Below are 26,037 nucleotides of genomic sequence, written 5' to 3'. Positions count from 1 at the left end.
CTAGCCTCCCCATTTTAAGGAATACCAAAGATGAAAATAGCTTTTTAAGTGGATAAAAGCTGGGACCATTGGGAGAATCATTGCTGCCAGTCAGTGCAGACAACACTGGCCTAGGTGGATCAACGATCTGACTCAAAAATAAGGCAGCTGTATTTTTCTAGTTGCAACACTTGACCATTCCACAGAATAACACAAATACAACCTGAACATTTCTTTTTTTATTTAATTTCATACTTCATGAGGTATTTAAAAACACTTACAAAGAAATGATGTTCAAAGGCATTGAAACTTCTTTATTTAATAATAATAAAAAAACCCATCTCTGTCTTGCATAACTAGAACATACAAGAAACCTTCACTCTCAGCAGCTGGTCCACCTTCCTTGAGTGGTGAAGGGTTTGTTTTTTAAAAGTCAGTATGGCTAAAGTGAGTTATTTGTTGGCGGAACAGAAGTGTGTGTGCTTTACGCCTAACAAAGAGCATCGCAGGAGAACTTCCTTGGTCCTGGTTCTCTGCCTCAAATGCTGCCTGACAAAGCCACCGTATAAATCACCCCACCACTTGGCTTGCACAGCTGCTACAGAGGATCTGGCCCAGTGCTATGAAAAACCCCTGAACTACTAACCCCAACGCAAGGGAAGGCCATCCATCACTTAGTCATTGGCTGGCTCCGAAATGGAGGTGAAGGAGCTTTTGCGCTTGAGCCGGCACTGTCTGGGCAGATCTAAGAATGTTAAGAGAAGCCTGCTGGGTGAGGCCAGTGGCCCATCTCACCTAGAATCCTGCCCTCTTAAGAGGCCAATCGGATGCCTGTAGGAAACCTGCCAGCAGGATTCGAGCACAAGAGCCCTCTTCCCTCCTGTGGTCCTAGCGTTGCCTTGACGTCGTCTTTCTGGAAATGTCCCTCTGCAGAATGCCTTTGGGGGTGGCTAGGATCCCTCTCGTCTATATCTGCTAAACCCCAAAGTGTGCTGGGAGGGGAGAAGGAAACATACCTGAGCTGTCTCGCTGTGCTCAACAAAGACCACAAAGGAAAAGATCGCTGTAAATTGAAACTTCCCACATGTAAGAATCTGTCCCTGGCCTTAGAAGTCCTGGAGTATGTAAGACAGAAGATACATATTTTGCAGAGAGCTCACTAGGGACAGCCCGGCTTGCCCACCCCCCTCACCTAAAAAAAGCACCCCCATTTGGGATGCTTCCTCCTTGACTGTTTTTGAAAAGGCCGTTTAAGCACCAAGCTATAAAGAAAACTCTGTGGCTGTTAAATACAGGGGCTTGTAAGGAGGGCTATGCTGCTTCTGACAGCAGCCTTCCACTTTAGAAAAAAATAAAAATACATTCAAATGTTCGAATACTTTTGCCTTTTAAGCTCACCTACACTACAGCTCCCCACTTGTAACAGATATGCAGGCACCAGGACTGGTGGAAGCCATCTCCGTGGAAGAAGATTGAGAGGAGGCGATATAGACAGTACTTCCGGACTGGAGAGAGACTGTGCAGTTTATACAGCAGGAGGCAGGTGCTGCATTTTCTCTTCCCCGCCCTCCATTGGGGGGCAGAAGGAAGAGCTGGACCTCGCAAGAGGCTCAAGGCCACACCAGACCATCCAGTGGCATTCAGTTTCATGCAGCTGGGACCCAAACGCCCCAACAACGGGTGACCATGGGCGAGCGAGTCCTTGCACGTCTTCAGAGCCTCGTCAAGACTCTTCCAGGCTTCTTATTCCTCCCCAAACAGAAAAAAAAACCAGAAATACAAATGAAACTCCCACGTACGTTGGTGAGGAGAGAGAGGAGTCTCAGTCGTTGTGGGTGCAAGCAGGGCATCTCCCCCACCCATGTTCCTCAGGCTCCAGGAGTGCCCGCTTGACCCATCAGTGGGGCATCACCATTGTGTGTTTCCTCCACAGGGGTCTGGTTCGTGTGCACCTCTATCGTGTTCTCGTCCACCAGTTCACAGGCTTGGTTGGTGAAGGCTGAGAGCGGCAAAGTGATCCGCTGCATTTCACGCTCGTAAACCTTCTGCTCGTGCTGCTCCTTCAGATCTTTGCCCCTGGGGAGGGAAGGAGAAGGGGGGGTCCCGTCAGACGAGGTGGTGGTGCAGGTTCAAATTGAGGTGCACTCTTTATTATTATACACTGTTTAGTTACAAAATAATAAAAAAACCTCAAAGCAGTTTACAAAAAGAATAAAGTTATCAGTAAAAGTAAAATGTCAGTACAGAGGGCGGTGACTGAGATGATCAAGGGTCAAGAAACCAAGCCTTATGAGGAACAGTTGAAGGAGCTGGGTATGTTTAGCCTGGAAAAGAGGAGACTGAGAAGGGATACGGTAGCCAGCTTCAAACATTTAAAGGTCATCACATGGAAAATGGAGCAGGCTTGGAAAATGGAGCAGGTAAGACCTGAACCAATGGATTCAAAGTATAAGAAAGGAGATTCCAACTCGACAGTAGGAATAACTTTTGGAATCTAAGTGGACTGCCTCAGAAGGTAGTGGACTTCTTCGTTGGAGGTTTTCAAACAGAAGTTGGATGGCCATCTGTCCGGAATTATTTAGCTGTGATTTCTGGGTTGGACTAGATGACCCTGGGGGGGGTCCCTGCTAACTCCACAATTCTATGAAAAACAGCTATTTAAAAGGTTTTTAAAAGAATGAAAATCAGCAATAAGCTAAAAACACATCCAAATAAATGTCAACGTTCTAAACTCCTGGAAGAGCTTTGCCCAAACAAAAAGTGTTTTAGCAGGCGTTGAAAAGAGTACAATGAAGGCACCTGACTGGTGCTATAAGGCAGGGAGTTCCAAAGGGTGGGATCTGCTGAGAATGTTTTACACGAGGGACAGCTGATGTGGTGCAGTGTTTAAGAGTGTCGGACTAGGACCTGGAAGACCAGGGTTCAAATCCACACTGGGCCACCAAGCTCACTGGGTGTAATCACTGTGTTCTCTCAGCCTAACCTACCTCACGGGATTAAATGAGGGGTTTGGACTTTATAGAACTTGCCAAACTGACTGGGAGACTCCGCGACCGGGAAGAGGAGGTGGAGGAAGATTGGAAGAAATGTAAGTTATATCTTGGAAAATACTGTAACATTTAATAAACTTTAGTGAAAGTTAGAGGCTGTCGGTGTAAATGTAGAGAATACAGTAAGTTAAGCTTAAAGAACACTTTTTTTATATAGGTAGATTTTGATGAGGTATTGAATTTTGGAACTGCCAAAGATGATTGGATATGAAATTCAGATGGAGGGGATTGGGGGGAGTCACATACCACTGTTTAAGAAAAAATTTGAATTTATAAGTAATATTTGTGTTTGTTTTTATGTTTGTTTGTTTGTTTTTGCTTGTAAAATGAATAAATATTATGTTGTTGTTGTTGTTTAGTCTTTTAGTTGTGTCCAACTCTTTGTGACCCCATGGACCATAGCACGCAAAAATAGTATTATAAATAAATAAATAAATAAATAAATAAATAAATAAATATTATAAAAGAAATATTAAATAAATATAATGTTGTATTATTATAAATAAATAAATATTATTATAAAAAAGAAAAAAGGGATTAAATGAGGGGGGAGGGGAACCATGTACCCCACAGAGAGTTCCCTGGAGAGGAAAAAAAAGGGATATATAATAAATGCAAAAAAAGAGAAAGGAAATAACATAGAAACGACCAATGGAAAGGCCCTTCACTTGCCTCTTATAAACATAGCCCACGACAATGCCTGCTCCAATTGCAATGATGATCACCATCATAAGAAGGCCCAGCACGTAGCCTGTGGGGGAGAAGAAAGAGGACCGATGCAACACACTTTAAGCACACCGCATAAAGCAACACAATGGGTGCTTTTTGCCAAATATAGCTTTGCACGCTGCATCAACCGCCTTGACACACATTTGAGAAAGTGCAGGTTTTGAACACTTAAATAAATAAGTAGTGACGTGTGTGAACACGTTTCTTTGGCCTTTCTGCACCCAAGGCATTCAAAAAAGAGGAAAAAAGAGCCAGTGGTGTATGTGCTTAAGAGTGCTGGGAGACCTGGGTTCCAATCCATGCTCAGCCACGAAGCTCGCTGGGTGCCAGTCACTACATCTACCTCACAGGGTTGTTGTGTGGAGAAAATGCGGAGGGGGGGGGGAAACTGCATGCACCTTGAAGGAAAATGTTCAAGGAGCACTTTCAGCTCCTTGAAGGAAAATGTGGGGTGTAATGTAATGTAATATATAATGTAATATAATATATAAATGGTGGGGTGGCTCATCTCAAAAAACAGCTAGAAAGGGCAAGATGCAGAGTGAAGCTGTATGACTAGCCCTTCTGTAGCTCTGCACTGCACACACACTTCCCCCTTTCAGAAAACCCTTTAAAAGAGTTTTTAAAGGGCTTTAAAATGATGGCTCATATTCTCAGAACCCTGCACCAGGAAACAGCTGTCTTGTTTGCAGAAAGAGCTCGCAGGATGCCAGCTCTTCACACCTTACCCACTTCCTGCTGGGTGAAACCATTCCCTCCACCCACCCAACAGATGTAGTGGAGTCTGGCCTCATAGAAACATAGAATTGTAAGGTCGGAAGGGACCCTGAGGGTCATCTAGTCCTACCCACTGCAATCGCAGCTAAAGAATCTTTGAGAAATGGCCATCTCACCTCTGTTTAAAAATGTCCAGTGAATAAGTCTTTGAGGAAATCCATTCCCCTGCCAAAAGGCTCTTACAGCCTCCGTTGAAACTAACCCAGCCTTGCTTAATCTGGTGCCCCTCTAGGAGGGAGTTTTAATCCATCTGTAGGGGCACCAGACTGGGGGAAGCCTGAACTAATTCGTCGTCAAATGAGCCAGCCTACACAAAAAGCGGCTGCAAGGACATTCCTAGGGGGTCTTTTAGTCCTTACCCAGCGTGCCCAAGTCTTTCTTCTCCTTCGATCTCATCTTGACCCTCTGGCCGATCCCGATGATGGGCTGGACTGCAGCCGCCTCGCTCCGGGATGGCAAGCTGTTGGCGGGCTCGAAAACCTGATCAGTTGCTGCCGTTTTGACCGTGAGAGCCGGGGAGACGGCAGAGGTTGCATCTGGAGGGGACAGGAAAATGACCGTCAGCATCAAAATATTTCAGTGAGGAGGGGGCCATTCAAAAGAGTGTGTGTGCCCCAGGAACCAGCCCTGCATCAGGCTGCTTTAAAACCTCTTGCCCTGGTGTATTTTTCCCTAGTGCTGGAACTCAACTATTTCATTCATTTATTTATTTCATAAAATTTATGCAGACGCTTGATTGTAAGACACACAGAGAGACCTTTACAAAGAGAACAACAGAATCATCAGTAAAAGCAACTCGTTAAAACATTCAGGAGAGACAACCGGCAATAAACTAAAAACAGATTAAAACATACATTAACATGCTACGTGTCTGGGTAGGCTTGTCTAAACAAAAACATGTTTTGCAGGCTCCTTAAAGAATACAGAGAAGGTGCCTGTCTGGTGTCAATAGACAGGGAGTTCCAGAGTTGCCACACTAAATTGGGAGCAAAGCAGAAATGGGGGGTGGGGTGGTGGTGGCATGGATTGCAACAGCAGATCAGGGAGATGGAAAGGCCTGGCCCACAACTGACCCTCTTCCATAGCTACGATGTGCTCAAGGAATGGATGCTCTTTTTAAAGCAAGGAAAGACAGTGTCCAGCCTTATTTGCTGCCAACAGACAACACACCCTTCCAAATAGTTTTGAATTATTATTTTTAATAACAATATTACCACCCACCCTTCACCCCAAGGTCTCAGGGCAGGTAACAATTAACACACAGTATTGAAAACAATAAAACACAGTTAATGCAATTTGCACCCACAAAGAGTCACCAATGGCGACCAACTTGGATGTCTTTAAAGCCTGGTAATGTAGACAAATCTCTGGCAGATATGGCTATTAAGGGTTAACAGCCACAACGGCCATGTGTTCCAGAGTCAAAGGCAATAAATGCCTCCAAATATCAGTCGCAAGTGCTCAGGTCCTGCTTGTTTCCCAGAATGTGCATATCTCGGTGACCACTGTGAGGACAAAATGGTAGACTAAATGAACCCTCTTTGGTTTGATCCAACTGGCACCACCCCTCCATCTTCCCCTCCATCAGCCAGTAGCGAAAACAACAGACATCTGCTAGCACACCGCTCTGCCTCGTATGAGAACAAAGGATGTTTTATGCATTTTCACGTTTAATCCACCGATTAAAACCTGGCTTAATCATTAAGACTACATGCATCTCTACTCAAAAGTAAGCTCCATTCAGGTAAATACTCTCAGGTAAGCGCGCACCGCCTTGTAGGTCCCTGCCTGCCAGCCCCGCTTGCAAGGTCCTCGCTGAGCTAGGCAAGCATGCGTAAGAAAGTAACGGGGAGAGGCTCCTCCGCATTTCAGGTTGGAAGCTCGCTCCGATGGAGATACTGTATAGAATCTGCCCTCCAGCAGAAGGGGGAGGGGCCTCGATGCCACGCCCCCTTCCAGAGTCGAAAGGGGCTCCCACGTGCAGGGAGGCGTGGCTAAGCCTGTTCTCCACGAAAGGGGGTGGCTGGGTTGTTTACCCCGCAAAGTCTCTGCTGCTGAAGAATGACATCACCCCAAGGCAGCGACCAATAGGAAACAAGCTCAAGGCCTGGAGACAACACGGACCAATGGCGAAGGGGGTAGAGGGAGGAGCCGGCGGAGCGGAATTAAATAGATACGTCACCGCCCCCTTCTCTGCTTGAGGGAGGAGAAGAGGGAGCATGCGCACTAAGGATCAAGCGCCCCCATCACATACGCTTACATGCGTGCACTAGTCAGCGAGGGTGCGCCCTTTTCTCCCACCTCTGGGTGTGCATCTGAGCATATGCAGAGTGCGCCTGCCCCCACTCAATCTCTCTTCCGCAGAGCCCCTGTTGTGCCAATGGAGGCTTGCTCCCGATTAAGACAGCGTGGGGTCCGGGCTGAGAAATAAAAATTAACCAAAATAACGCAACAGCAGGCATCGCGGAGTTTTCCTGCAAGGGTTCAGCTGCTCCGGTAGCAGCAGACCGGTGCGAGCGTGCCTTCACACCTGCAGACTTGGGCACGTGGGGGGAAGGGGAGTTTGCACGTGTGAACGGGGTGAGCTCGCGGGAGGGTGGGTGTCGGGGGTTCCTCGCGGGCGTCGATCGCAGGTGGGTCGGAGCCCCCTCGGAGCTCCTCTCGTAAGGAGAACGAGCAAGACCGCCCCGCTGCAAAGGCGGGCGGGCGAAAGAGGCACGGGGTTAGGGCTGGCCACCGCCGCTCACCTTCCGTAGCCGAGCCGAAGCCCAAGAGCAGCGGCTGCAGGAGCAGGAGGAGAAGCGCCCACCGAGACGCCATGAGGAACGGCGGCCTGGAGACGACGAGGATGAGGAGGCGCTGTGATCCGCGTCGGCTGCCTGGGTTGTTGCTGCGGCCGCCGCCTTCAGCTGCTCGGTGGAGCTTTGGCGGCGTAAACAAGCCGGGCCTTTGAAGGAGCTCAGCTCCGCCTCCCGGAGCCGCCTCCTTTGCTGGTTCCGAGGCGCTTGCAGGGTCCTAACTCGGGAAGGCGAGGAACACGCGCGCCACGTGGATCCTCCCGCCTCCGACGCAGTCTACCCGCCTGAGCTCTGCTGACCTGGACACAGGAGAGGGCTAGGACTCCCCGCTCGCGAGCCAAATCAAGCAGATGAGGACACGCACCTGGCTACTCGTTGGGGGCATCTGGCTGGCCGCAATGTGAACAGGGGGCTTAGCCATTTGAGAGGCAAGAGGCTTCTGAATGCTTTTTGCCAGGAACCACTGGCGGGGAGTGGGCTGCTGCTGTCCCTGGCCACTGTTGTCCCCCCCCCCTGGGCATGGTAAAAAAAAGGAAAAAGGTAAAAGACCCCTGGATAGTTCAGTCAAAGGCGACCATGGGGTTGCGGCGCTCATCTTGCTTTCAAGCCGAGGAAGCCGACGTTTGTCCACAGACAGCTTTTCAGGTCACATGGCCAGCATGACTAAACCGCTTCTGGCGCAACGGAACACCGTGACGGAAACCAGAGCACACGGAAACGCTGTTTTACCTTCCCACCGCAGCGGTACCTATTTATCTACTTGCATTGGCATGCTTTCAAACTGCTATTTTGACAGGAGATGGGACAGAGCAATGTGGGCTTACCCCGTCGCGGGGATTCGAACCGCCGACCTTCCGATCAGCAAGCCCAAGAGGTTACAGTCAGGCTCTTCTGGTGTCCACCCTGCCATCATCTCCCCACCTCTTAATTAGCACCCACTTTGACGTTTTCCTTCCTCTTTCACTCCACCACTTGATTGATTACCGTAGTTCCTTTGTCTGCTGCCCAAGATGGACTCTGGCTCCTACACCAGGATCCTGTGGCTAAAACAGCGAGCAGGGTGATTGTTACCAGGGTGTGACCACAGAACCCACCATAGGTAGAACTAACTCCTAATATTTAACATTTCCTCCCCCTATCCAGTGGTGAGCACTGATGAGAGTTAGCAGGTCAATAATATCTGGAGAGCTGCTGGTTTCACAATAGCAACTGCAAAATAATACCAACGCCCTAAATGTTATTTCCAACATTAAGAAATCTTGCAGTAACCAGCAGTGGGTTGTTTTGAGAGAGAGAGAGAGAGAGAGAGAGAGAGAGAGAGAGAGAGAGAGAGAGAGAGAGAGAGTGAGTGTAAGCCTCTATTTGTTCCGATGCTCAAAACAAATTTCTGGCCTGAGAATTTGCTGATTCTAAGCATATGTCTTATGCACCAGGCTACATCAGTCGATCACATAGAGTTCTAGTAAAAAAAAACCCCAAAGTAGATCCTGCAAGCCTGAGGACTGCCTGAGGAAGAGCATTCTTCTTCACAATAAATATCAGTTTTATCTATATACCGCCTTTCCAAATGTAATGTTCAATATGGTATACACTCCAGATGTTGGGCCGCCATCATCCTTCTGCTGGCTGGGACCAAAAGGAGTTCCAACCCAGCAACATCTGGAGAGCCACGTGCTCCCCATTCCTAAAGCTGAAGAGTGCAAAACATCTGGTTACAGAAGGCTGGTACAGAAGATTCCATCAGCCCTGGGAACTGTAGCCCAGAAGGGCATCAGGTTAGGAAAGTTCCCATATTGGATAATATGTCGCTCTCACATGGAATCAACCCAGCCGCAAAGGGAGATTCTGGGTGTGCCCATGTCTGCCTGCAAACTGCTGCTTGCCTTTTTCCATCTGGAAATTGCCAGAAAAGCATGTCGGGGCATAGTGTGGGCCGTGAGCATATTCTGGCAGACTGGCATATTTTTGGCACAGGCCTGTGACATAGAGAGGTGGAGTTCAAGCTATTTTTTGTCCTGTAAACAAACCTAAGCTGCCAGAGTTCCTGGAGGTATACATCCTTCCTGGGCTGCAGCTCCAGTAAGGATTTAGTTCAGAAACTCAGGGTTGAAATCCATGTGAGCCTAAAAGGCAAATAGGAAATCACATTTAGAAGAAGATGGGCAATCGCTTCCAAATGTAGTTGCTGAAGAAAAAAAGCCAAATTATGTGGAGAAGGGAGACCAATAGGATCAAGGATCTGGATTGGAAGCCAAGCCTTATGAGGACTTGTTGAGGAAGCTGGGTATATGTTTAGCCTGGGAAAGAGGAGACTGAGAGGAAATCCATTTTAAGATAATCTGAAGGGGATGACACATGGAAGATAGAGCAAGCTTGGTTTCTGCTGCTCCAGATGGTAGGACCTGAACCAGTGGATTCAAATGACAGGAAAGGAGATTCTAACTAAGCATTAGGAATAACGTTTTGACAGCAAGAGCTGTTTGGTAGTGGAACCTCCTTCCTTGGAGGTTTTTTAACTCAGGTTGGATGGCCATCTGTGAGGGATACTTTAGCTTTGATTCCTGCATTGCAGAAGATTGCACTAGATTACCCTGGGGGGGGGGGACCCAGGTGGCGCTGTGGGTTACACCACTGAGCCTAGGGCTTGCTGATCAGAAGGTCGGCGGTTCAAATCCCTGTGACGGGGTGAGCTCCCGTTGCTCGGTCCCAGCTCCTGCCAACCTAGCAGTTTGAAAGCACGTCAAAATGCAAGTAGATAAATAGGAACCGCTACAGCGGGAAGGTAAACGGCGTTTCCATGTGCTGCTCTGGTTTGCCAGAAGCGGCTTTGTCATGCTGGCCACATGACCTGGAAGCTATATACCGGCTCCCTCGGCTAATAATGCGAGATGAGCGCGCAACCCCAGTCAGTCACGACTGGACCTAATGGTCAGGGGTCCCTTTACCTTTACCCTTGGGGGGGGGGGATCCCTGCCAACTCTACAATTATGATTCTACCAGTATGTATACCACTATCAAACTACACCAGATCTTTACCTACCGGTAGTTATAGTCTCTGTTTGACTATCAGAACACCAGTTTTTTCCCTTCTGGTACAAGATAGAAACACTTTTCAGATACAGGTTTTGCGATGGAATTTTAAATCAAATGGTACTATTCAGAGAGAAAGATATAACAAAAAAAATTGGCATTCCATGAAATCTGGTGATTGAAAAGTGGACCGATGTGACCATCTGTCAAAAGTGCCCTGAGGAACAGTGGGCGCATTTTGATCTGTCCAGCTGGGCAAAAGTGGTTCCACAGCCCTGGTTTGAAATCAAAGTAACTCCAGCAGAGAGACAGACACATCTAACTCCTAGGGAACTGAGTGCATCTCAGACAAAGTTTTGACAGTTTTTGTCCAGCGGTACCACCATTACACAAGGCTAACAAAGCAGGGAGGGGTTGAAAATCACATGCTGCAATACTTACTTTTGCTTTCTCCCAGGAACTTTTCGTTCCTGGAGCCTGGGAGAAAGCAAACAAAATAACTGCGGTTCAAGCAACATGCGATAGGACAGCTGTCACAAATAATTGAGAAGGTGCTGGGTGTGTATCCACATTCCATCGTATTGACAGATAAAGCACCCTCCCCTTCCCTCCTGGAAAGTACCTGGGGGATTTCCTGATACTTACATAATTCAGTATCAGGAGGGCTGCCTTTCCAGTGCAGAAGGCCCAACCTCATATGGCCCTGAGGCCCAAACCTCTGTCTCCCCCATGTCATTTAAACCTATTTGTGGGTCCACAAACAGTGTTCCCCCCCCCAAATTGCTTGCAGTAGTGCTCCTATTACAAATAGTATTTGTAATGTGGCTGTAGAACTCCAAAGCAATTACCGCCTACCTGCTGTTCCACCTCTGATCAGAACAGCCAACTCAAATTAGTCTTAAATTATTGCTTATGATACATATTGTGGTGTTTTTGTTTTTGTTTTGTAAACCACTTTGAAGTTTTCTTTTGCTTCGACAACCGAGCGGTGTACACATTTTTTTTGACATTAATAAACTGCAGCCTTTTTGGGGCGGTCCCTTTGTAAACTGCTTTGAGGTTTTGCAATCGAGCGGTGTACATATCTTATGACATAAAAAGCAAATAAATTAAATATACAGCACTGAGAACCAAACTGGGCACTGGGGACTTTGCAGGTATCTAGTCCAAGACGCCCTTAACCACTAGAATTGCAGATATGCACGTTCTCATTCCCCTTAATTCTTAAAAACGGAGGCCCTTCACTCTCTCCCCTTCCCCCCCCCCAGTTAAAATTTAGAAAGTTTTGTGATGCAGGGAGCTTCGTTGCTTTGGTGGTGGTGGCAATTCTACTACTGAAACATAAAGCCCCACGTATGTTGATGAGGTGAGCAGATTGGGAAACTGCTAGCTAGATGCTGCAGCCACATCCAGCTGTCAAATCTTCCCTCTCATCGCCAGGTCGGAACAAAGGCGAAGAGATGACTTCATTCTGAATAGGAGAACATCTCTGTAAAGGCCAGCACTAAAAGTCTTCAGAGGTTGGGTCTTGTGGTTTAAGCACAAGACCTTGGATGGCGAAAGGCTGCTATTTCTGGCTCTCCAACCGTTTGCCTCCTAGGTTGACCTTGGCTGCGGTTGCTGTTATTTTCCTTCTATCTCCAAGGTTTGTGTGTTTGTAACAAACGCATGATAGCCCAGCATAGCCTCTGGCTCTCTGATGACAAAGATCGTGCAAAAGGCTCGCAGAGTTTTGGCCATACATTAAGTGGCATAATATTTTTAAAAAGACTCTTGTGGACCCAGAGACCCTAAAAGGAACAGTGGAAACTGCTTTATAGAGTCAGCAGCTCTCCAGGCAGGGAGTTTTTCGCAGCTGGTGAGGATTGAACTGGGGGCATCATCCACAACCTCTGGAGAGCAGCCAAGTTAAGGCAGGCTGGTTCAGATTGTTCCCTCTCCACCAAAAACAAGAGATCAAAATGTGCCATATATTTGTGGCAGGGGGGAGGGCAGGAAGGGAAGAGCACGCCACAAGCCAAGGAACTGCCACGCCTTTTGCTTCAGCTATCAATAAATTCTGGGCTTGGCTGAACATTGTTTGGCTTTGGGGAAGCTGAAATGCAGCAGATCAACACAGTGCCCAATGCGGGCGATCACGCGCCTTTTGGCTGGAGGAAAGGCACTCCCTGCATCCCTTTCCCAGGTGGAGGAGGAAAGGAGAAAACAAGAACGGTCTCTGTGTGCGAGAGAAAGCCTAAGGTGGGGAGGCTCCCAGCCACCCACCTCTACGTCACGGCACACAGGCCAGAGGGTGTCCTTGAACGGACAAGTCCCTTGTCCCAAACTGTCTGCAAAGTCAATGTATTCCTCACCAGAACCGGAGGTGTCTGCTGGCCCTTGCAAGGCCAACTGGATATCTGAAACCATGCAGGTTATCTGAAATCTGAAGCCTGCAGGAGGGTGTGGGTGTGCAAGCTGGCTGGCTGGCACACACAAGACAAGAGGATTGTGTAAGGAATATCCACTAGCCACATGGCACGGCCTGCAGGTCTCTTAGCTGTTGGGTGCATAATGGCTCCCCGAAAATAATTTCCTTTTCCTATCCCAAGATGTTGTTCCAGGTTTCCACTTCTAATTTTTTTCCCCCTTAAACAAAGGAATCTTCAATTCTCCAGGTGCTTGCAGCAATTAAAAGTTTGTTATTCTGGCATTTAAAAGTGTTTTTTTTAAAAAGCAGCAGCAAGGAGTTGATCAGGCTTTAGCCACCACAACCCTGAAGGTGGTGAAGTGTCAGATACCAACAACCACTCCCCTCACATACTCAAGGTGTTGCCTAGACCCCAATTTTAGGGACATGGGAATCTGTCTTTTGCTGAGTCTTGGTGCATGTAGTTCCATGTTGTCTACACGGACTGGCAACATCTCTCCAGGGTTTCAGACATTCCCAGTCCTACATAAGGATGCTGGCTACTAAACTTGGGGCCTTCTGCATGCAAAGTAGATCCTCTAGTACAGTGTTTCCCAAACTGGGTCTCCAGCCTTTTTTTGGGACTACAATGCCCATCATCCCTGATCTGGCTAGCTAAGGATGATGGGAGTTGTAGTCCGAAAACTCCTGGAGACCCAACTTTGGGAAACACTGCTAAGCCGCAACTCTTTTCCATCCAAAAGCCTGAAAAGGGGTGGAGGCAAGAGAGCCTGCGATGGTCCAGCTGAATCAAGCTGTGGGTGCATCTGTCTTAGAACCCTGAACCTTCTGCATGCCAAGCAGGTGTTCTACCACCGAAATATTAGGTTTTGGCGATCTGTGCACCTGACACTCCCTGAAATCGAACCTCCAGGAAACCTAGTTCTTGACGTCCACAGAATAACACGTGCAGTTTTGCAAGTGCATACCAGGTGTTGGCCTCCAGATGTTTTATGGGCTATGACTCCTATTATCACTGCCCATTGGCCATGTTGGCAGAGGCTGGTGGGAGTTGTAGACTGACAATATCTTGAGGGCCCGTTTCCCCAGTCCTGGCTTCTGCATTACTTGGATGAACCAGGCTGGAGCACTCTGGATCTTGTTTGACTACAATTCCCATGAGCCTTAGGCAGCGCAGCCATGCTGGAATAAGACAAGAGGGTTTGTGCTGGCTGGGAATGATGCAGTCAAAAACTTCAGGTGTGTGTTGGGGGGGACAGGTGAGGGGAGGCCAATGGAAAAATTTATGGACACCTCCAACGCATTGAGACATTTTAGGCAGCTCCCTCAAAAGCGGGGCTCCTTATTCCATTCCTGGTGGTGGAGCTGCAGAGAGGGCAAACAAGGGCCCAATTTTTCATGCATGCCAGGGAGGTGTGGCCTGGCCTGCCTTGCACAGAGGAAACTAACTCGTTCAAGCTCTGGAGGGTGTAGCTTCCTTTGGTTCTTGCTTCACGCTTGCTGGGGCTTCATCGTTCCCAACCATGCTAGCAGAAAAAACAATACTCTGGCACCAACAAGTATGGTACATACATAAGTATGCCCCTCCCTTAAACAGAAAACCAGGAACAGTCTCAGCCTCCAGGTGTGATGGGACTGCTGCTCCCATCAGCCCCAGGCAGCACAGCAGCAATGGGAACTGCCGCATGGAACATCTGCAGGGCACCAGGATGGCAAAGGCTGATCTAAACTAAAACCCTGACCGTGCTGAAAATAATGGGAGGAGGTGGAAGGCTGTTTGCAAGCTCATTTCCTCTCTTTGCAATAAGGGAGAAAATTGACTCTCCCAGCAACCAGGAGGAGAGGTTAACATCCTTGCCCAGCTGTTCTGCTTGCGCTTCCTTGTCCTGCCCACTCACCCCAATCTTGGTGGGGCTCCTGTGTGCAACTTTCAACCACTACTCCCCCAGCCTTCCAGATGTTTTGGACTACCACAAGCCCCAGCTGGTGTGGAACCATGATGCAGAGCAGGGGTCCCCAGACTACGGCCCCCGGGCCGGATGCGGCCCAATTGGCCTCCCAATCCGGCCCGCGAGGACCCCCGCCGCCCGCTCTTATGGCGCGCGGCGCGGCGGCGATCTTCAAAATCGGCAAAAAATCGCCGAAAATCCTTTGTGCGCATGCGTATGGGCCTCTCTCGACCCAGAAGAGGTAATTTCCGATGCACTTCCGGGTCGGGGGAGGCCCATATGCATGCGCACAAGCGATTTTCGGCGATTTTTTCCCGACCGTGTGCGTGTGCGCACAGGCGCGCACTCCCCCGCCCTCCGGCCCGCCGCGTGGTCGGCGCGGCGGGCACCGGCCCGAAGCCCGGTAAGTCTGGGGACCCCTGATGCAGAGGTTTATGGCGGCTGTAGTCTACAACATCTGGAGGGCACCAGGTTGGGAAAAGCTATTCCAGGCACCCCCAAACTGCGGCCCTCCAGATGTTTTCGCCTACAACTCCCATGATCCCGAACTAACAGGACCAGTGGTCAGGGATGATGGGAATTGTAGTCCAAAACATCTGGAGGGCCGAAGTTTGGGGATGCCTGAGCTATACTATACTAATACGTGCCGGCATGTTTTTTCAAAACTGCTGGGCTCGACTGCCGTCTTGGAAGCACCGTTTCTGGTTGTTAAGGCATCTGAATGGAACTTGGGAGGGCTGTATCCTGCACCCCAGCAGGAGATCTGGCCTCTTTGTGGACTTGCTCACACACACCTGTGTTAGGCAGTACTGTGGCATCATACCCACAAGACAGACATGCAAAACCTTCAAACTAGATGGCTTTAAGAGAGGATTAGACCTATTTGTGGAGGGGAGGATTATAAATGGCTACTAGCTATGATGGCTCTGGTCTGCCTCCACGATTGGAGGCAGAAATGCTTCTCAACAACAGTTGTGGGAAGGAGGGGAAAGTGCTCTTATGCTTGGGTCCTGCTTGCAGGCTTCCCATTCAGACTGCTGAATACCAGTTGCTGGAAACCGCAGGAGGGGAGAGGGCTCTTGCACTCTGCTCAGGTCCTGGTTGAAGGCTTCCGAGTGGGGCATCTATATAGCCACTGTGAGAAGAGGATAATGGACTAGGTGGGTGTCTGGCATGATCCAGCAAGCTCGTTTTACGTTCCATCACCTGCATGTCTTTACAGAAGTGCCTGACATCTTCCCCTAGCAAGGATACTAGGATTCTGGGGGGAAACGGGGGACGGGGACCATTTTACCAGCAACTGCTGCAACCTGAATGTGCAGATTCTAACAAAAAATATTTATATATTCCACCATTTCTGTGACCCTTTATCTGCGCCAAAGCTCTATTGTTTGTGAAACAGAGAACACCTTCATATCATCCAGTTAAGAACAGCAGCAGCAGAAACTATTATTTGCATCTCAAGGGTTAGGAGACAAGTATATCATTAGGGCTTGGTGGTGCCTTTTTTTCTGTACTAGCCCATTAGGAATACAGTGGTACCTCGGTTTAAGTACACAATTGGTTCTGGAAGTCTGTACTTAACCTGAAGCGTACTTAACCTGAAGCGAACTTTCCCATTGAAAGTAATGGAAAGTGGATTAATCTGTTCCAGATGGGTCCGCGGAGTACTTAAACCGAAGCGTACTTAAACCGAGGTATTACTGTATTGGGAATGTGATCTAGCTAGCAAAACTAGAACAGTTCTATGTCCCCATTGATTTCAGTGGGGAAGTTAAGGCCCTATAATTACCTAACCCACTGCCCCTTTGACCAGTCAGCTCCCTGGAGATTCATAGAATCATAGAGTTGGAAGAGACCACAAGGGCCATCCAGTCCAACCCCCTCCCAAGCAGGAAACACCATCAAAGCATTCCTGACAGATGGCTGTCAAGCCGAATTGCTTGACTCAAGTGGGATCATGCACCTCCCCTCCCCCAAATATTACATCTGCTCGAGCAACTTCTGAACCCAACGCCTGACTTGGACGCAGCTTAAGCGCCTCCGGAAAGCAGTGCCATTTTCCTTGACGGGAGGGTTTCCTTTCCTCTTGCGAAATTAAGAGCAGGTTCAAAGTGAAAAGATCCACATGCCTCACCAAAACGTTGCCCACATTAAAATAAAATAAGTCAGACAAAAAGAAGGGGCATAAAGTAACCATTCTAACTTCTTTAATGCAGTCCAATCAAATTGTTTTTTCTTTTTTCTTTTAATCACTCTGAACTCTATAATTCATTTGCACTAAACAGGTTGCTAGTACAGAAAAATTAATCGTTTTTGCCGATCAATTTCATCTTTTGGGGTCTTTATGCATCAGCCAACCGAGTGTGTGGCTCTTGCCTTTACTTTTTCTTTTTTTAAACCTTCCCCCTCCCCTTTTCTTCCATTTTGCATAACTATATTATCCCATAGACTTAAAAACAATCAACTAGCCAAGTTTATTATTAATTATGATACATCTAAAAAAAAATTAATACTAACCCTAACATGACAGCTGCTTTAAGAGCTCTCTGTATAATTCCCTCGGAAGGGCTTCTCAGTAGCAAATCACTACAACAGGTCCTAAAATCATAAATGTAATAATCAGAATCATAATAAGAGAAAGAGAGAGAGAGAGAATATCGAGAGCGAGTTAGAAAAACAAGCAGCATAAAACTGAGTTAAAATTCTCCTGAAGGAGCCCCAATGGAATGAACGGGAGATTTGCACCTGGGTGGCCTCACCTGCCTGACCTCCCCCATACCCACCCACCACTTTCAGGAGAATTTTGCTGCTTGGTTGCACCCAAGGACTGGTTTAAATCTGGTGGGGCCAGACAGCGGGCACCCTCCCTCAACCCCCTTGCGCAGCATCCTCGACTTCTTCAAAAAGAAAAGAAAAGCTTTTGTAAGTTGCGTTTTCTGGTGGTTTTTTTCTTCTTCTTCCTTCTTCCTTTCTTCCTAAAGAACAATGGTACCTCTACCTACTAGATACCTCACAGGGTATGTGCTTTTATGAGCGGACGACGATGCTAACGATGCGAATCTTAGGAAAGGGTCATGAGGCAGAGAAGGATGAAGGACCAAAATAAAAGGATAGGAGAGAGACACACATCTAATTCTCTGCCAGATCAACTAGGGTTTCTTAACATTCCCCCAACCAGCCTTTGGGGTGTTTAGTTTTCATCCGCGGGGTTCCAAGCTGGGGTCGCCCACAGACCTTCTGGGTGCTTGGCGCCGTTTTGCCCTGCCATGGGGTGCAGCCCCCAAAGGCTGCCCCTCCATTCGTTGCCGTGTAGGTGATAACCCTGCAGCTGGCCCCCAACACACGCACACACTCTCTGCCCCCCCACCCCCGGGGGAAGATTTCAGGGAGAGGGGAAGGGAGGACCTAAAAGGAATTCAAACAGAAAAATCTCCCCACTACAAAACTGGATTTTTTTTTTGTCAGCTCCCCCACATTGCCCACAGCCATCTTAAGACACCCAAAGCAGACAGCCGCTATGTCAAAGTGAGAGCCGCCCTCATTTTCCATCCGGCCCCATTTGCTGTGGGTCGACCTCTGGATCCACCAAGGAGGAGGCAAAGGCGGACTGGACAATCTGAAACCCGAACGATTCCAGGAGAGACATGTTCTGTTGTGGGGAAAAGGGGGAGCCCAGGGCAGGGCCCAAGTCCCCTAGGGGAGCCCCCAGGGAGCGGACATGGACTTTCTGTATGTGTTTGTTAAGGTAGGACTTGGATCTGAAAAAGCTGCCACATTCGGGGCAAGGGTACTTCTTATCCCCCTCCGACTCCAATTTATTCTTGGCGACCACCATGTCGCAGGAGGAGAAGGAGCCGTTGGCGTTCTGTTTCTCGGGGGTCTTGAGGTCGCTAGCGTCCGAGAGGTCTCCGTAGGAATCCGAGCTCTCAATCTGATCCAAAGGTGAGCATTTCTGGCCTTCTAGGGAGACAGAAAAAAGGAAAAAGGCACGTTCTTTAGACCCCTGCGGTGGATTTCCCATGCTAAAGGTCAAGCCACAGCCCCCCCCTGTCCATCCCAAAGTATCCACCTGAACCTCTTTGCTGGCATACCACCTGCCCCTTTCCCAGTCCAGCCGTGTGGACATAAACCCACTAAAATAAGGTTACCAGATCTTTTTTCAATGAATCTGGGGACACTTTTCAACTTCCTATGTCCTATGTCTGGTAACCTTACACTAAAATGACTAGCTCAGCCTTCCCCAACCTGGAGCCCTACATAGTTTTGGACTACAACTCCCAACCAGTACAGCCATGTGACTCTGGGGTGAAGCATTGCAAAATGTTGGGAGGGTTGCCCCTCAATGTTCCCGATAGCCTGCTTGTCCTCATGCATTTATGTTAGTCAAAAAGTTGGCTCAAGTCTCTCCTCTTTTCCCTACAAAGCAGTTTCCAAGGAAAGGGGAACAGGATCCGGTAAGCCGGGATGGGTTTGGGGTGTTGGGCCAGGTAGGCTCACCTCTTTTGAGCCTTACGCAATGGTGAAGCTCCAACCAGGCCTCATTGCAGGGGAATGGACTAGATTACTCTTTGGGTCCCTTCCAACACAATGGGTCTAGGTCTTCATGAGACTGCAAGCTACTTGGGGGACCGGCATGTGGTTTAGCGCTAGCCATCACCCTGCCTCAATATCTGGGTTGGGGAGTGGGTCAGGTCCAGAAAGACTCCCCCAATACCAAGCAATATTGCCTGACCTTAAGTGAAGGGTCATGGCGGGTGGACAGAGGGAGGGATCCAACCAAGTTTAGTCCTCCTCTCTCCACTCAATCCAGCAAGACACATCCCAGCCTTTCCTCGTAGTTGTTAGGAATCATGATCCTCTGGATATAAAATGAGCCTGATTCTGTTCCCCACCTAACACAAAAGCAGTCTTCACCAGTCTGGTGCCCCCTCCAGCTGTTTTGGAATACAATTCCCATCAGCCCCTAGCCAGCCCAGCAGCTGATGGAAGCTGAAGTCCGAAACAGCTGGACAGCACCAGGTTAGCGAAGGCTGAGCAAAAGCACTTTGGGGAAGGCACATCTCAGGATCTCTCAAAAACCCCAAGAGCCACGCAGAGCCTTGCAAGCGTCTTCCACAGGGGTGTCTCGGAAAGTGCAACGAAGGCATTGTTTTGCTACTCTCTCAACGCAAAACCAAAACCAGACTCCTGCCATCAGCACAAGAGAGATGAAAGTGTGCTAAAAGCTGCTTAGGAAGGAGAATCCCTAACTCAGCTTAAGGACTGTCCCTGTCTGCCTTGCAAGCAGAAGGTATCAGGTTCAAGCCCACAGGTAGGGTTGGGAGAGACTCCCTGCCTGAAATCCTGGACAGCTGCTGTCAGTCAGTGTAGACAATACTGAGCTAGTTAGACCAATGGTCTGACGGTATATAGCCGCTTCCTGTGTTGTCCCAGCAACTCCTAGCTAAAGACGCTTCCTTAAGGTCTTGGCTGTTTCCTGGGACAGTACACATGAAAGCCCAACTTCCACCCACAAACCAAGATGCAACTTGTGAGCTATCTCTTATATATATAAGAAAACACTAACCATCCCCTTAACTTTTACCTAAACCTGAACAGATTCTTTATTGGGGGGGGGGAGGCAAAGCTGTCGAGAGGCATTCTGATTCCTTCAGTGGAAAATGCCCCCCCCCCAATATCCTCATGTACTGACCCACATGGCATCGCAATCTGCTGGGATGTTATTCTGGGCAAGGCCCATTGAAACACAAGGGGGATTTGTTCTGGTTGAGTACATCCAGGGAAGGTCCTGGTGGACTGTGGCCCCCCCTCCAGGTCAGCTCTATCCAACTGCCCCCTGCACTACTCTTTGTGACATGCAGAAGCTGCTACAGACATAGACCACCCTAACTGGACCTCCTAGCCAGGCCGCCTTTGTTTATGTGCGAGAGAGGCCACATCCACACCAGACATTTTCAGCCCTATGAAAACACTTAAACAGGCATGGCTTCCCCCAAAGAATCCTGGGGAATGTAGTTTGTTCAAGGTGCTGAGGGTTGTGAGGAGAACCGCCAGGGCTGCAATTCCAAGAGTGGTTTAACAACCAATCCTTCTCGGGGAACTCTGGGAATTGTAGCTCTGTGAGGGGGAAGAGTGTGTCTCCTAAGAGCCCTCAGCACCTTTAAAGGTAAAGGGACCCCTGACCATTAGGTCCAGTTGTGACAGACTCTGGGGTTGCACGCTCATCTCGCATTATTGGCCGAGGGAGCCGGCGTACACCTTCCAGGTCATGTGGCCAGCATGACAAAGCCGCTTCTGGCGAACCAGAGCAGCACACGGAAACGCCGTTTACCTTCCCGCTGTAGCGGTACCTATTTATCTACTTGCACTTTGACGTGCTTTTGAACTGCTAGGTTGGCAGGAGCTGGGACCAAGCAACGGGAGCTCACCCCATCGCGGGGATTTGAACCGCCGACCTTCTGATCGGCAAGCCCTAGGCTCTGTGGTTTAACCCACAGCACCACCTGCTCCTGCTTTAAAAAACTAAAATTCTCAGGCTTCTTTGGGGAAAGCCATGGCTGTTTAAAGTGGTAGCATAATGCTTTAAATGTACAGTGTAAATGTGACCAGAGAGGGAGGGAGAGAGAAAGAGGGATGGAGGAACGAGTGAGTCAAAGTCAATCCCACACTACAGCCCCTTCAGCATCTTCTTAAGCCAGAGGAGTCTTAAATGACGACCCATTTGGTTTAAGTTTCTGGGCAGTCATTCCATCCACCAGTCTTATCTTCTCCATCTTCCCTGAGTCAAGCCAGAAACTGGTGCTTGGCTCTCTAGAGAACTTCAGACTGCTGGCCAGGACTCCTGAGGCTGAACACCTCTCCACACAGAGCTGTGCCCTGCACACAGAAACTACCTCATCGGTGGTAAGAAGCAGTCATGAGTTCCAGTTTAACCACCTGCCTGACGTGCCGGTATTATTGCACAGGGATGATGTTTACTGTGCAGAGATGGCTCCCATCTTGCTAGCCACACGTTGGCCATGCTTGTGAGAAACAGGCCTGAGGCTTGCCGCAGCCTTGAGCCTTGCTCCATAACAAAGCCCCTTCACCAGAGGTTTTAAGCAGAGGTTGGGTGGCCACCCGCCAGGGATTCCTTAACCGTGATTCCGGCATTGCAGGCCGCTGGACTGGAGGACCCTTCCAACCCGACAATTCTATGATTCTCAGAGGGAGACCATCTTAAGCAGGGAGGGAACAAGGCTACGTGACAATTGCACCTCCTGTACGCAAAGATCCCTGCCTAAGTCTCAAAGGGATGGAGATATATAAAGGGGCAAGCAGAGAATTTATCCAAAAACTATATAGCCTTGAGTGAAAGAGGAGGGGGGGGGCGTTAAATTCCTCCCACCATCAAAGGGGCCTTTCTCCCAGTTATCAAAACAGAACTCTTTCTCAGTAACTCCAGAAATTTCTCCTAGGGTTGCCAGAACCAGCAAACCCAAGCTGTAACTTTTTTCCTAAACTGTCCTACTTCAGGCAGGTGGAGGTTTGTAACTCTGCCTCACTGCATGGGTGGGGTAGAGAAGAGAACAGTCAGACAGGGGAAACAGTCAAGGTTAGGGCAGCTCCTCTTGACAAAACTCCCTCCACCATTGAGCTATGCAGCCTTTCCTAATCTGATGCTCTCCAGATATTCTGGATTACAGCTCCCAGAAAACCCAGCTGAGTTGGTTTAGGCTGATGGGAGTTTTAGTCCAAAAAACGTCTGGGGGCCACCAGGATGGCGGCTGATCTTATGGAACTCACTGCCACGGGATCATATAGGGATGCCCAGAGGGTAGGGTTGCCAGACTCTATAATAGAGGACAGGACTTCTGCGCCTTTAATTGCCCTGCTCTCTTTTGAGCCTGGAAACCTTAAAGAGAAACCAGCAGACCCTTTGCTTGGAAATTAAACAAAGGGCCTGCTGGTTTCTCTTTAAGCTTTCCAGACTCAAAAGAGAGCAGGGCAATTAAAGGCACAGAAGTCCCGTCCTCTATTGAGTCTGGCAACCCTACCAGAGGGTTAGATGGCATCGAAAGGAGATTAGTCAGAGCCATGGATGAAGAGAAAGCTATCAATGTTTACTAGGCCACAGAACCTCCAAGTTCGGAGGCAGGGTGTCTTTAATCCCGCTTGCTGGGGAAGACTCTTGGCATCTTGCTCCATCTTGTTTAACAGGTCTGTGATGGCATAAGGATTTAAGTGATTGCTCTGCTAGCGGCATAGCTGCCAAGTTTTCCCTTTTCTCGCGAGGAAGCCTATTCAGCATAAGGGAAAATCCCTTTTAAAAAGGGATAACTTGGCAGCTATGGCTAGCGGGTGTCCCAAGACCACTTGGGTGTTTGCCGCTGCTGGGAGAGCCTGCTTATGTGCTTAGCTTCCTCCATGCAGTGATGGGTGAGTTACTCTTGGGAGAGTGTTCAGACATGCAAGCCTCCGCCCGCAGCCTGAAGTGGGGCAGCCGAGGGGAAACTCAGCTGTGCCCTTCTCCCAAACAGAACACGGCGGACCTCCTGACCGGCACCTTGCCTCTCTCCCCCCCCCCCAGCGCTCCCTTCTCCGCCCGTTCCCCAGCACCCAACAAGGTCCTACGTCAAGAGACGGAAAGTGTAGAGCAGGGAGTCGCTTGCCTTTGATGCCATAGGTCCTGACGCTGTGGAACGCTGCTCCCCCATTCGGGATGGGCTCCGGGTGTCTGGAGACCTGGGGAAGGGGAACACCGTGGTGGGTTTTAACATGGACCTTTAAGTAGGAGGCAGAGGAGAAACCTAAACAAGATAAAAGGAGATGAGATCCTGCCGCCAGGACAGACACAGATGCCTCTCTGCCTTTCCCCCTCGCTCCGCTTAGCCGCTGCCAGATTCTCCTCCTCCTCCTCCTCCACCTCTCGGCTCCTCTGCGAGAGAACGGGCGCCCGAAGAACCAAGATCAAAGCCAGCCACCGCCGTGCGACAGGAGGAGGCCTCAACATGGTAGGCAGCGGGCCTCTGGAGCTCTCGCAAATGAAGACCCAGAAATTACCAGGGTGGGGAGAGAAGTCTATTAATTATTATTATTATTATCACCACCATACTGCATTTATTTTTCACTCTATATGAAAAGATGCCTCGAAATGGCTTAAACCAGGCATCCCCAAACTTCGGCCCTCCAGATGTTTTGGACTACAATTCCCATCTTCCCCAACCACTGGTCCTGTTAGCTAGGGATCATGGGAGTTGTAGGCCAAAACATCTGGAGGGCCGCAGTTTGGGGATGCCTGACTTAAACAGAGAAGCAACTCAGGAGACTCTATGCACAGGATAGGTCACCGAGAAGGAGGCTGCAGACACACCACACAGTTAAAAGCACATGGGTCGCCCACCCCACCAAGAATCCTGGGAACTGTAGTTTAAGGGTCTTGAGAATGGTGTCTCTATGCAAGGCAAACTACAGTTCCCAGGATTCTTAGGAGGAAAGCGGTGTGCTTTAAGTAGATGGTGCGTACGCAGCAAGAACGAAGAAGCCTCCAGGATCCATGTCAAGACCCAGCCACCATGGCAGCCTGATGCTCTCCAGAATCATAGAATTGTAGAGCTGGAAGAGGCCACGAGGGTCATCTAGTCCAACCCCCTGCAACGCAGGGATCTTTTGCCCAACGTGGGGCTCAAACCCATGAACCTGAGAGCAAAAGTTGAATGCACTACTGACTGAGTTACCCCAGGTGTCAGACTATAACATCTGTCAGCCCCTGCATCACTGCCATGTATTTCAATGCTGTTTTATGAAGACATCTTTACGCTGACATGATGTTTTGCTGCTTCTTCCTAGAATTTTTTGTGAATGAATAAAAATCAAATATGGCTGGGTGCTGAAGGGAGTTGTAGTTTATAAATATTTGGAGGGCACCAGGTTGGCTGAGACACAGGCTTGAATATTTTCCTCTCCTGCAGCGAATCACATGCTAAGTGAGCTCCCCGTAGGATTCACCTGGCCCAGTTCCTAAAACAAACTAGCAATCTTCCAAATATGTCTTGCAGAAGAGGGCAAGGCAAAAGGAGGCCAGGAGATCTTAAATAAATGTATGAAGGCCACTTTGGCAGCCTGAATGCTTATTTCTCGATTCACCTGGGCTGAGAGCAGGCTACCTATTCTGGTGGATTTGGACGGGGCGGTGGAAGGAAACAGGAAGGAGGAATGAAATCTCCTTGCCCAGGAGAGAGAGAGGGGGGCTTGGGCAGCGGTTCCTCAGCTTGCTGCGGATGAGAATGCACAGCTGCACTGGGGTGGGGGCTGGCGGGAGTTGTAGTCCAAAACATCTGGATGGCACCAGATTGGGGACCGGCTGCCGTGAGGAGTAGCAAACAAGCCCAGCATTCTAGAGGAGCAAACCCAACCAACACAGAAAGGAGTCACCAGGCTGTAAACAGTGATGCTTCGGAGAGAACTGGGCCATTCCTCTCTACCTCCCAGGCCACAACACGGTGACAGTACTGCACGATTACAACTTTATACGATCATGTGAAGCGACAAGCTGATCTGCTGCAGATGTTGGGGACTTTCCACAGCCAAAGGGTCACATTCCCTTTGGGGGGGAACCATGTCAGTGGTGGGCATGGAAGAGCAACAAATCTAAGCGCTACCTTCGTGCAGTATTATTTATTTATCACACTTATACCCCTCCCCAAAGAGCTCAAGGTGGCGTACATGGTTCCCCCCCTCCTCACAACAACCCTGTGAGGTAGGCGAGGCAGAGACTGGCCCAAGGTCACATGCAGCGAGCTTCATGGCCAAGCGGGGATTTGAACCCTGGTCTCACAGGTCGTAGCCTGACACTTTAACCACTGAGCCACGCTGGTTCTACCCGGGTAGCTGGTCTCTTCACGCACTTGGCACATGCATACCCCACTCCACCCTCCATCCAGACAAGCAAAGAACTAGGACTGCAGTTCAAGGAGTTCATTCCAGTAATGCAAAACCACCTGAAGCAAGGCCAGCGAGGGTTATGGCCTGGGAAATGTCCCAAGGGCCAGATGGAGAGGCCTGGAGGGCCACATATACCCCCCTCCCGGGTCTGAGGTTCCCCCTACCCCCGGACTAGCCTGGCAGAATCTGACTGCTGCTTTTGGAAAACAACAACAACCCCAATGTATTATTCATTCCTTTATAGCCAGAGTACCAGCAAAGGAGCACCTCTGTTTTTCTAGAAATAGCAAAATGTGATTCTCCCAACAGTCTGCATCTGAAACTAATGGAGCTGCAACCCATTTATCTTTCTGCAGCCAAGGCAGCAACCATGGCCTGGCTCTGCAGTT

The 26,037-nt window shown here is 49.1% G+C and overlaps 2 protein-coding genes across 6 annotated transcripts in view; both read right to left on the bottom strand.

Moving 5' to 3' along the window:
- Positions 1-205: 205 nt before the first annotated feature.
- PIK3IP1 (phosphoinositide-3-kinase interacting protein 1) lies at positions 206-7,481 on the bottom strand. The gene is made up of 4 exons (XM_035097805.2): positions 7,283-7,481; positions 4,895-5,071; positions 3,702-3,780; positions 206-2,055 (listed from the first exon to the last, which is right to left on the bottom strand). The coding sequence occupies exons 1-4, from the start codon at positions 7,353-7,355 to the stop codon at positions 1,848-1,850; spliced, it is 537 nt and encodes a 178-aa protein (XP_034953696.2). The 5' UTR covers positions 7,356-7,481; the 3' UTR covers positions 206-1,847.
- A 9,429-nt stretch (positions 7,482-16,910) lies between these two features.
- The window catches only part of PATZ1 (POZ/BTB and AT hook containing zinc finger 1), a 32,785-nt gene continuing 23,658 nt past the window's right edge, over positions 16,911-26,037 (bottom strand). For 3 of the 5 annotated variants that reach the window (XM_035098055.2, XM_035098056.2, XM_035098058.2), the window contains 2 exons: positions 23,377-23,514; positions 16,911-18,685 (listed from right to left, as the gene is read on the bottom strand). In XM_035098055.2, the coding sequence (XP_034953946.1) occupies positions 18,264-18,685; positions 23,377-23,514 (560 nt within the window). In that variant the 3' untranslated portion in view covers positions 16,911-18,263. The remainder of the gene's footprint in view (positions 18,686-23,376; positions 23,515-26,037) is intronic. The other 2 variants (XM_035098057.2, XM_035098063.2) reach the window with 2 other exon arrangements.

The sequence above is a fragment of the Zootoca vivipara genome, chromosome 17 (genome assembly GCF_963506605.1).
Source record: "Zootoca vivipara chromosome 17, rZooViv1.1, whole genome shotgun sequence".
Taxonomy (NCBI): Eukaryota; Metazoa; Chordata; class Lepidosauria; order Squamata; family Lacertidae; genus Zootoca; species Zootoca vivipara.
This window is presented reverse-complemented; position numbering and strand designations above follow the sequence as displayed.

Coding starts and splice junctions, on each gene's coding strand:
- PIK3IP1 (XM_035097805.2), bottom strand. CDS start 7,355: ATGGCGTCTCGGTGGGCGCTTCTCCTCCTGCTCCTGCAGCCGCTGCTC. Junction 3,781..4,894: donor GAAAGACTTGGGCACGCTGG/GTAAGGACTAAA, acceptor TCTCCCCCACAG/GCTACGTGCTGGGCCTTCTT. Junction 2,056..3,701: donor GTGGGCTATGTTTATAAGAG/GCAAGTGAAGGG, acceptor TTCCCTCCCCAG/GGGCAAAGATCTGAAGGAGC.